Source organism: Mustela nivalis (genome assembly GCF_964662115.1).
Source record: "Mustela nivalis genome assembly, chromosome: 9".
Classification (NCBI taxonomy): Eukaryota; Metazoa; Chordata; class Mammalia; order Carnivora; family Mustelidae; genus Mustela; species Mustela nivalis.
In genome coordinates this window covers 108,129,193-108,141,274 of record NC_139028.1, presented here as the reverse complement: position 1 = coordinate 108,141,274, position 12,082 = coordinate 108,129,193, and the positions used below count along the sequence as shown (strand labels likewise).

The 12,082-nt window shown below is 41.7% G+C and overlaps 1 protein-coding gene across 1 annotated transcript; it reads left to right on the top strand.

Moving 5' to 3' along the window:
* Positions 1-3,057: 3,057 nt before the first annotated feature.
* OR5B21 (olfactory receptor family 5 subfamily B member 21) lies at positions 3,058-4,008 on the top strand (the record flags this gene model as incomplete). The annotated part of the gene is made up of 1 exon (XM_082747815.1): positions 3,058-4,008. One exon carries the CDS (start codon positions 3,058-3,060, stop codon positions 4,006-4,008), a length of 951 nt encoding a protein of 316 aa, XP_082603941.1.
* Positions 4,009-12,082: the final 8,074 nt, after the last annotated feature.

Here is a 12,082-nt window from a genome sequence, read left to right as displayed (position 1 = left end):
GCGGGCTCCATTTGCACTGTTGTTTCTGAATATTTTTCATACCACAAGCCTAAGCTAATATTTTGGCAGGAAACATGGGTCCAGATAGACGAGAGAACAATAAGCAATTTGTTGTGGAGTTAGGTAGCATGAAAAATGTTGAAATACTTTGCTGTTGATGTTCTGTCCCATTCATCAAGTATTTATCTCTGTGTGCCAAGGGGCCACAGTAGACTGGGTGGGCCAGAGCCCGTGAAGACAAAGGTCCCGAGAGGCTTTGAGCAAGTCATGGAACTGGGTGGTTGCCCAGCTAATTGTGTGATAAGCAAGCCAGACTCTCGAGCTTTGAGAGAACAGGAAGAGAGGACTTAATAGTAGCCAGCTTCAGTCACAAAGATTTCTTTTTTTTTATTTATCTAAATTCAATTTAGTTAACATATAGTGTAGTATTAGTTTCAGGAGTAGAATCTATTGATTCATCACGTACATACAGCACGCAGTGCTTATCGCAAGTCCCCTCCTTAGTGCCCACCGCCCAATTTAGCCCATCCCCCACCTGCCTCCCCTCCAGCAACCCTCAGTTTGTTCCTAGAGTCAAAAGCCTCTAATAGTTTGCCTCCCTCTCTGTTTTTATCTTATTTTATTTTTCCTTCCCTTCCCCTATGTTCCTCTGTTTTTGTTTCTTAAATTCCATGTGAGTGCAATCACATGGCATTTGTCTTTCTCTGACTAACTTCTTTTGCTTAGCATAATACCCTCTAGTTCCATCCATGTTATTGCCTGGGGCAAGAGTTCATCCTTTTTTGACAGCTGAGTAATATTCCATTGCATATATAGACCACATCTTCTTTATCCATATTTCTGTCCATGGACATCTGGGCTCTTTCCATAGTTTGGCTATTATGGACATTGCTGCTATAAGCTTTGGGGTGTGTGTGCCCCTTCAAATCACTATTTTTATATCCTTTGGATAAACACCTAGTAGTACAATTGCTGAGTCATAGGGTAGTTCTGTTTTTAACTTTCTGAGGAACCTCCCTCCTGTTTTCCAGAGAAGCTGCACCAACTTGCATTCCCACCAATACTGTAAGAGGGCTCCCCTTTTTCCGCATCCTCACTAACATCTGTTGTTTCCTGAGTTGATAATAAAAATTTGTGATTTCTGACAGCAAGTGAGGACATCCATATCTCCACATAAATATGTAAATATCAACTGAATTGCTTTTGAAGAATAAAATCAGAAAGACATTAAAGGTTGTGATTAACACCTCTGGACTTAACATCAGGCAGACCCAAATTTTCATTTCGCTTCCAACACTTATTAGTTATGTGACTTTGGACAATAGTTACTACTATTACTGTAGAGCTCTCCAGTCCCATCTAAAAGCTACTAGATATTAAGAGCAGACAGTAGCCAGAAAAAGGGAGAGCAAGCATAAAATATACTGCCAACTGGAAATAATCTAAGAGAGAAAAATGCTCTATCTTGGAGCACTGTTTATAAAGGTGAAAAACCAGAATTGAGGGAGTAGGGTGTTATCATTATGCAGTTTCTCATTGTGTAAAGTGAGGAAAATTATAGGATCAAACCTGAAGAATTAAATGAGTTCACTGTGAGTAAAGCCTGGCATAGAGTGAGCCAGTGTTGTGATTTCTGTGATTAGTACCATTTAGTTATACATGCATGGAAAATGTTAGGAAATCTCTTTGGCGGTGATATTCTTGGGAGTGGAATAAGGAGATGAGAAATGAGGGATTTTTATTTTTTACTTCTTACTATTCTCTTTTTGATTTTTTAAAAAAACTTTTATTTTTTATTTTTTATAAACATATAATATATTTTTATCCCCAGGGGTACAGGTCTGTGAATCGCCAGGTTTACACACTTCACAGCACTTACCAAAGCACATACCCTCCCCAATGACCATAACCTCACCCCCCTCTCCCAACCCCCTCCCCCCAGCAACCCTCAGTTTGTTTTGTGAGATTAAGAGTCACTTATGGTTTGTCTCTCTCCCAATCCCATCTTGTTTCATTTATTCTTCTCCTACCCTCTTAAGCCCCCATGTTGCATCACCACTTTCTCATATCAGGGAGATCATATGATAGTTGTCTTTCTCCGCTTGATAGATGCTGGTGAGGATGTGGAGAAAGGGGAACCCTCCTACACTGTTGGTGGGAATGCAAGCTGGTGCAACCACTCTGGAAAATAGCATGGAGGTTCCTCAAAATGTTGAAAATAGAACTGTCTCTTTTTGATTTTTTAAAAAAGATTTTTATTTGTTTGTTTTAGAGAGACAGAGGGTGTGCGAGGTGGGGTAGGAGCAGAGGGAGAGGGGAAGGGGAGGCAGACTCCTCTCTGAGTGGGGAGCCTTGAAGATGTAGGGCTTGGCTCAATCCCAGGACACTGAGATCTTGACCTGAGCCAAAACCAAGAGTAGATGCTTAACTGACTGAGCCAACCAGGTGCCCCTTTCTTTTTGATTTTTAAAAATGGAATAAATAAAATCTTAAAAACTGGGATGCCTGGGTGGCTCAGTTGGTTGGACGACTGCCTTCACCTCAGGTCATGATCCCGGAGTCACAGGATCGAGTCCCGCATCGGGCTCCCAGCTCCACGGGGAGTCTGCTTCTCTCTCTGACCTTCTCCTCGCTCATGTTCTCTCTCACTGTCTCTCTCTCAAATAAATAAATAAAATCTTAAAAAAAAAACTACGTTACTGGACTTATCATAATTTGTTTTATCTGATGTAAGCAGTTAGGATAATTCAAGCTCTGAATGTATGGGACTTTGGATTCAGGACCTTTGATTTTGACCCCTGCTGGTTAGGTTATTTTGGTCAATATTAAGCTCCTCAAACCTTAACTGTCTCATCTGTAAAATGGGTATAGCAGCACCTATCTCATAGGGTTCAAAGCTATAATATAATGGAAGGGTTTTGCATGTGCCTTTTACATTGTCAACACATACTGCTTTACTATTTTCATACCATCCCATTATCCATTATCCAGCCTATACTTTCTTGTCATTTTCATTGACTCTTCTTTAATCACCAGATGAAATTCAAGTTGACCTCAATGGAAAATAGCACAGAAGCTACAGAGTTCATCCTCTTGGGGTTAACAGAAGACCCTAATCTGCAGGTCCCCCTCCTCCTGGTATTTTTGTTCATCTACCTCATCACTCTGGTTGGGAATGGGGGGATGATGGTGATCATCCACTCTGACCCCCACCTCCACACCCCAATGTATTTCTTCCTTGGTAACCTTTCCTTTGTAGACCTGGGTTACTCATCAGCTGTAGCCCCTAAAACAGTGACTGCCCTGCAGTCAGGGAACAAAGTCATCTCCTACAATGGCTGTGCTGCCCAGTTCTTCTTCTTTGTGGGTTTTGCCACTGTCGAGTGTTACCTCCTGGCCTGCATGGCCTATGACCGCCATGCAGCCGTATGCCGGCCTCTTCATTACGCCACCACCATGACAGCAGGTGTGTGTGCCCTCCTGACTGCGGGCTCCTATATCTGTGGCTTCCTCAATGCTTCCATTCACACAGCAAACACCTTTAGACTCTCGTTCTGTGCTTCTCACAAGATTAATCATTTTTTCTGCGACATTCCTCCACTCTTGGCTCTCTCGTGTTCCAACACACGCATCAGCAACTTGGCTGTCTTCTGTGTGGTGGGCTTCAATGTCTTTTTCACCCTCCTGGTCATCCTCATCTCTTATCTCTTCATCTACATTGCCATTCAAAGGATGCGTTCTGCTGAAGGACGGAAGAAAGCCTTCTCCACCTGTGCCTCCCACCTCACTGCTGTAACCATCTTCTATGGAACTATCATCTTCATGTACCTACAGCCCAGCTCCAGCCAGTCCATGGACACTGACAAAATTGCTTCTGTATTTTACTCGGTGGTGATCCCCATGCTGAACCCCTTGATCTACAGCCTTAGGAACAAAGAAGTGAAAAATGCTCTCTGGAAAGTACTCAACAAACTTAATCCCCAGTCGGTGAGTATGAGTAGGAAGTAGGCAGGTGATGGAGGAATAAACCTTCCCCCAGACCTCAATGCCATCACGACTTCTGAGGTGTGGTTATGTCTGCTACTTGGAGAAATCACGAAAGCAGCACTTGGAAATGTCTCACTCAGGAAGATAATCTTATGTTTAGTGAATAATGACATTGGATATTTAAAAACCTTCTTGCAGTAGTTTCTTGATATGACTTGAAGCAAAAAAATCAAAGCATAAACTGAATCCACTGAATTTCCCCTCCCTATTTTTAATTGGAAGAAATTTTCACTCTCTATTAAAATTTGTGTTCAGGATCACATCTTCATCATATAACACTTAGTTGAGATGCACAGCATTATGCTTTCCATCTTTGGTCCATGTGTTTGAAAGTTAAAGTTTCTAATGCAGATAAAAGATGTTTTAATATTTTCAATAATGACTCTAGAAGGTTTTAACTTGAAGGACAGGGCACTGCTCCCAGCGTCAGATGCCTCTTCAATCCTTCAAACCCCCCAGCCCACATTCCTCCTCACCTGTTGGTTGAGCACCTTTGTATATTTCAGCTCTTTCTATTAATGTTTTGGGACAACTTTGGTAGAAAACAATAAGCCGCCTTTGTATGCAACAGTTTCAGTAGATAAATTGTTTAAACTTTAACCCAAATCAACAACATATCTTTCTTTAGAGAGCTTGCACTTTGTTCCCTGCTTTTGGCCTTTGTCTAACATAATTACCAAAACTTGTGGAAGGTTTGGAGGAAAAAGCATTTTTTTTCCCCCATGGGCTATGAAAGAGGAGATTTGCCTTCTGAATTAAATGCTTGCATTTCTCAGCACCCTTAAGTTTGGTGAATCTATTATGAGTACACATAATAGCTTTCTGTGCCCTCTTGGCTTCTGTTTTTTCAATAATTCAGTTCACCTCTGGATCCTTCTTGCATTGCAATGTTCTGTAATTAGATGCTTTAAGAATAAAAAAGACTGTAGAAATTTACTTCCTGAATAGGAACAGCACAATGATGGACACCCAAGTCCACCTTCGGATCTGGTTTTGTGTACTGGATGGTATCTGTGAATGTGTGTGTGTGTGTGGGGGGCAAGGGTGGGGGGGTGGAGTGGTGGGGATTAATTCTACTCCCCACATATCAATGGCTTGATGGTATTTATAGCCACAGTTAGTCTAAGTCACTACATATTTCATGACATCAAGCTCAAAATCAACAAAACAAGAATTTATATTTTAAGTGCAAAAACCTCCTCGGTGGCCTGGATCAGGGAGTTCAGAAATCAAATTTGTTTTGAGATTATCAGGCTCATTAGGCACAGGGCAGCCTTTGTCTGAGGACAGTGGATCATGGAGCTTGTGGAGAGGAGCGAAGAGGGAGTTTTTGGAACAGAAGCTGACCTATAGGAGAATTTTCCTCTGACACATGGACACTGCCACCCAGTGAGACCAGGAACTTCTCCTGGATCCAAGGCTTTGACAGCCTAGACCTCTTGCTACCCCCCTGTAGCAGGGTGGCCTCCTGAGCAACACACAGAAGAACTATCACTAAAAGTCAGCATCTGCTTCACATGGGAGCCTTCTCAGTGACTTACAGAAGTCACAGAGCTCATGGGTATCCAGACTGGGAAGCAAGTCTGGGAGCAGCTATCCCAGCAGGGAGGGCATTTTGGTCTGAGCTCAGCTTCTTTTCCTACTGGATCCATATAATTGACTTCTTTCTTTTCATCTTCTTTCTGTTCCTCCTTTTCTACGTCCCCTTTCCCAGACTCCTCTTCTTCCCCTTTCTTTTCTTCTCACCCTTCTCTCTCCACAACCCAAGCAAAAACTTGCCTCACCACGAAACCATTCAGTCCCTATGAAAAATCAGATTGTACAGTTTGTGTATCATAGTTGTTATGGTACCTAGTAACACATATTTCTGGGTGTGTTTCTTTGTGTTCCCACACCCCATTGCGGCAGAAACATGTGTGGTGGTTCTGAGAACTAAAGGCCTGATGCCTCTATATTTCCCTTTCTTGTTGAAGCCTCCCACCCCACCACTCCCCGAACCAATGTGACAGTTGACTGCCAATGGGTATAAGAGAGTACTCGTTCTGTCAAGAGCCAGATGAAAATCCGTTCTCGTCTTATCAACTGGACCTCAAGAAAACCACTTAATCTATTTGACCTCAACATCAAGGTTGAACTGTGAAGATGACAAAATCAAGTATCCGAATGTGCCAGCATAACGAATGCGTATTCCATACAGCAGAGACGCCTGTGCTGGTTCTCACTTGGCTTGTCCTTGTGCTCTCCACTTTTGGCTTCTGAGCTCCCTCCTTCTCTCCACCCCATCCAAGTCCAAGTTTTTATTTCGAGCCATTGCTTAACTTCCTTTCTTCCAAGCTCCCAGTTCTACACCAGACACATTTCAAGCTGACATTACATGAGTATTCATGTACAGAAACTACTCAGAAGGAGACGGCTCGTCGCCAGCAAGACATTAATCTTCAGAATCTACATTCCTGTGGGGAGCTTTTCACTTCCACATGGGAAATCTGTCAGAATGAGACGAAATGCCCATTTGGTTATTAACAGCACCCACCCTCTCCCTGAGGGGATGGTCTGAGGAATGGGAGGTAGCGAATGAGGCTCATGGCTCAGGAGAGTAAAGGCACAGGAAGACTTCCTTCCTGAAATGGCCAAAAGAGAGTGAAAACACATCAATCAGGACAATTATTTATATGGGGATGGATTACCCCTTTGAAAAAAGGATTCATGATTGAATTATTCTAAATACGAGGTTCCCTTTGTGCATTAGATGATTTGTAGATGATTTGTTTAGCTTTATGTATGGGGAAAGGACAATGAAAATATTAGGAGTCTTTGACAATTGAAGCTAACATTACAGAGTCATAACTCTAGCCCTCAAAGAGCCTTTAAAAATAATCTCGACCAACCCTCTCATTTTATAGGTGACAGTCCAGATTCCCACAGTATAACTTGTTTCAACTCACAGAGAACCAAGTCTTATTAGACTCTTCTTCATTCTTTACATTGTCTAAAGTTCTCGATGGGTCAGAAGACATTTTTGTGTTTTTACTTTCATTGTTCACCAGAAAGAAGGTTTTTGTGCTTCAGTTTTGCAGTCGAGGAAACCAGAGTTTTGAGAAGTCAGCGTACCTGCCTACTATTAAGAAGAGGATCCAAGATTTGAACGGTAGTCTTGCCTTCCCTGCCCAATTCTCTGAGAAAGAGCAAGTACCATAATATTTTAGTAAGTTTCAACAGAGGACTTATTTCATGTATAAATCATTTATAGACAGTCTTTCCTGATAAGTCCTTGCAGTGGCAAGGCGTTGTGCAGAATACAAACAAATATAAGACTTTAAGATATAATTCCTACTCCAACAAAGCAAATGCTCCTGCATATATGGTGACTGCTGCAGGGCAACTTTGAGATTAATGACTCAGTATTCAATAACTTTGTCAGCAGGAATTCTTTCTGGACACTACAGAACATGAATGGATCAGAGCACATTTGTTTTCAGCCTTGAGAGTGGGAGTTGGGTCTGCAGTCCACAGAGAGAGCAAGCCGCAGCCAATGTTTAATGGGCACTGAACACAAGCTGCAAGAAAGGCATGCTGTGAGGTCTGTGAAGGAACAAGGCCATAGTCAATGCCATTCTTGCTTTGAAAGCAGCTTACAAACAATGCAATAAAACAAGGCACATGCTTCCAGATAGATGGCAATTTGAGGCATTTGTGGTCATGGTCAAGTGAGCAGTATGGAAAATAATAATTAGAACTCTTCAAAGATGAAACAGAATCCTATGGGCAGGGAAAGCTCCTTGGAGGAAGTGGAACCTGAGCTAAGCTCTGAAAGGATAATGTAGAGAGAGCCCAGACTTCCAAAAGAGGAGACTTAGCTTCTAGTCAAAACCCTTCCATCTACTAACTGTGAGACCAGACGAAAGCACTTATCTTGGAGCCAATTTCTTCCTCATCAAAATGGAGATAGTAGTAGGCCACACTTTCCTGAAGGATGTTGTAGGGTAAAGGATATAATGGAAAGGAAAGCATTTTTAAAGATGCTACCCTCTTGCTAATGATAGTACTGCTACTGACATTGAAATTATTACCAGAGCTGAATGGGGAGTTTTTGACCAACAGGGACCCACTTAAACCAGGAAAGAAGATGGGATTGCACATGGTAGGACCCTCTGTTGGCATAGGCTTGTAGGAAAAGCAAACCACTCAGCTATCAAGTCAATGGACCACCAGCTCCTCAGTCCATTACTTCTGCGGGCAGTTAGGACTTGTTCCCATCCAGCTGGATGAGGGACCTGGGCTTCTGAGAGCAACTGTGCCTCTATAGACAAATTGCTTTAGGATCCCACCACTCAGCTACTCAGATCCAAGTCCAAGAACCTCACCTCTTATTCATTACCTGAGATTTTTCTGTTGTTGGCCTGTGATTACTTCATAAGGGGTGTGTGTATGTATGTGTTTGTGTGTGTATAAACTTCTTACAAATCAGTGGGAAAAAGATAGACAGCCCAATAAAAAAAAACACAAAATGGAATCTCTCAGTCAATTGTTCATGTTGATTTTACTTATCTCCAATTTAGGGTAATGATGAACAATGTCGATGTGAACTTTTTGTCCTGTGTCCTGGCACACATATGCATTCAGCCACTTTTCTGTTGCTAGGTAAAAATAAAGCAAATCACAAACAAACAGAAACAGAATTATGGAATGAATACTTCTGCTTTATTCCTGACTTGGATGGTGTCTATATTGATATTTGCTTCATAACTATTATTAAACACAATCCAAGATCTATAAAGAACTCCTCAAACTCAACACACACAGAACAGATAATCATGTCAAAAAATGGACAGAAGACATGACCAGACACTTTCCAGAGAAAACATACAAATGGCTATCAGACACATGAAAAAATGTTCATCATTAGCCATTGGGGAAATTCAAATCAAAACCACATTGAGATACTACCTTACACCAGTTAGAATGGCCAAAACTAACAAGACAGTAAACAATGTGTGTTGGAGAGGATGTGGAGAAAGGGGAACCCTCTTACACTGTTGGTGGGAATGCAAGTTGGTCCAGCCACGTTAGAAAACAGTGTGGAGATGCCTTAAGAAATTAAAAATAGAGCTTCCCTCTGACCCTGCAATTGCACTCCTGGGTATTTACCCCAAAGATACAGATGTAGTAAAAAGAAGGGTCTTCTGTACCCCAATGGTCATAGCAGCAATGGCCACAGTCACCAAACTGTGGAAAGAGCCAAGATGCCTTTCAACAGACAAATGAAGACAATGGAGTATTACACCTCTATCAGAAAGGATGAATATCCAACTTTTGAATCAATATGGATGGGACTGGAGGAGATTATGCTGAGTGAAATGAGTCAAGTAGAGAGAGTCAATTATCATATGGTTTTACTTACTTGTGGAGCATAAGTAAGTGAATATTCTTAATAATATATTAATATTATATCTTAATAATATATTCTTAATAGCACAGAGGACATTGGGAGTTGGAGAGGAGAAGTGAGTTGGGGGAAATGGGAGGGGGAGACAAACCATGAGAGACTGTGGACTCTGAGAAACAAACTGAGGGTTTTGGAGGGAGGGAGGGTTGGGGATTGGGTGAACCTGGTGGTGGGTGTGTTGCATAAACAATCTTGGAACACTGTAAAAAAAAAAACCAAAATAAAATAAAAAAATATACAACCTAGATGTTTTATGCACTTTTTTGAATATATATATATGTGTGTGTGTGTGTGTGTGTGTGTGTATATACACACTTATATGTGTAAGACAAACATATATGTATGTAATCACAATAAAAATGTTATAAAAAGAAAATGAAAAAAGTTCCTATATTCATCCTTACATTTCATCACAGAACTTTATGTACTTTTCCATTATGTGTCCTGTTATGTACTGTTCTGTATAAGATGTATTTTGTAATATGAATGTTAAAAAAGAGTTCCTATATTTAAGAACTTTATAGCATAAACTGAAGTGGAGATAGCACCTACATATGAGTAACTTTAATTCTATGTAGCAAATTATAAAGACCAATAAGAGATGCAGATAAACTGTTATGGTAGATTGCAAAAAGAATAGATTCCTGGTGGGGGGTATTGTCGGTGGACACTAAGGACGAAAGCACTTGTTCTGGACAAGACACATTGCAGTGAAATGAGAATGAAGCTATGCAGATGTATTCACCAAAGTGTTCTATTTGTCTGGAATGTAATATTCATGAAGTAAGGGAAAGTAAGTTTGGAATGCTGTAGGCTGGTGCCCAACTGTGGAGAACATTGTCTTTCAAGTTAAGATTTTCCAATTTAAACTAGATTCAAACTCAACTGAAAGTGGAAGGTCTAGATATCATGCAAATATCAGAAGTAGAGGTGGAATCCCAACTAGTGTAGACCATTTAGAACAGTCTTGCTTATGCACCTATGTTAAGGCAAAGCATTTGTTTACTTCAGGCAAATTCAGACTTTCCCTTTGGAGAATGATGTCATAATCGCTGGGTTGATGGGAGAATTCCCTGGGTTCACCCAAGCCTATGGGAGGCAAAGTCCCTATAGAGAGATTTCCTGCAAAGAAATGCATAGAAGTGCACAGAGGGCAGGTGTGAGTCCTAAGCTCAGACAATTAAAAGTTCTCATCTCCCAATTTTGAACCTGAAGCAAGTGATACAACCACCACCTGAAGGCTTGGGGCTCATTTGCTCCCATGATGGGATTATGGTTGGGCTATTTTAGACAGGATATAGTTTCTTTACCACTGATTTCTGATCCTTAGTCCTCCAATGCTCCTGGTTCCTGCCTTTTGCCCCTTTGTCCATTGATTCTGTGAACCTCATATTCTTTTAATTAACTCCCTTTCCCCCTTTATGTTAGCCAGAATTCGTCTGTACTGAATGAAACACAACTGATGTATCTAGCAAGTAAGGAACACTCCACTGGGAACCGTAGAGTGGACAATGGGCGCCTGGGTGGCTCAGTGGATTAAGCCACTGCCTTCGGCTCAGGTCATGATCTCAGGGTCCTGGGATCAAGTCCTGTGTCGGGCTCTCTGCTCGGCAGGGAGCCTGCTCCCATCTCTCTCTCTCTCTCTCTGCCTGCCTCTCCGTCTACTTGTGATCTCTCTCTATCGAATAAATAAATAAAATCTTAAAAAAAAAAAGAGACGAGATGCCAGCCTCAAGAAATTGAGAAATAGAGTAGAAATGTAAAATGTTAAAAGAACAAGAAATAAAACCCCCAATAATTCAAGGGAAATCTTGAGCATTTTTAACTAGGACGTTAGTAGGAAAATGAACACTGCTGAGAAAGCATGGCCATAAGGTTTATCTTACCAGCAGAAAGCAAGGTAATGACCAAATCATCCATTTTGTAATCATGTTTTCTTGCTAACGATGCTGATTATAATATAGAATTATTGGTATAGAGATGGAAGGACCTCAGGGCTATTTTTGTTCTACCATCACATGTTGCAAATGAGGAAGTTGAGGCCCTGGGAGGGGAAGTGGTCTCGTGTCCACGAAGTAGCTGAGCCAGATCTTGAGCCATGGTCCACCACTGCAGACCCTCACGCACACCACAGCTGCCCTGGCCACTGGCCAGTTCCCATATCGTGCTTGCAAACACCTACTTTTTCTTCTTCCTGGATATTGATAGGATCACTCTTTGTCCTTATGAACACAGTATTGGTTCTCTCTTCTGATAGTGGTTGCTTTATACCTGCGTGACACGTGTACCCTACTAATTGTCTTTAGGGAGCCCCTTCTTCCAAGGTAACCTGCAACCAAGACTGGTCAGTGAAGAATACAAAAGCCTGGCCCCTTGTCTTTTCTCTTTGAGATGATTCCTGAGACCTACCCCAGCTCAAGTTCCCGAAAGGATAGGCTGAAGCCCTCCTGTCTGGTCCCGCCACCATCTCTCCTTCACAGGGGCTAATCCCGAGAGCAACTTCTGGTGAGCCACCTGCACGCAAATCTCAGTCTCAGAGCCTGCTTCCCAGAAAAGATGATCTAAGAGGTTTTCTCACCTGCTCTTAAT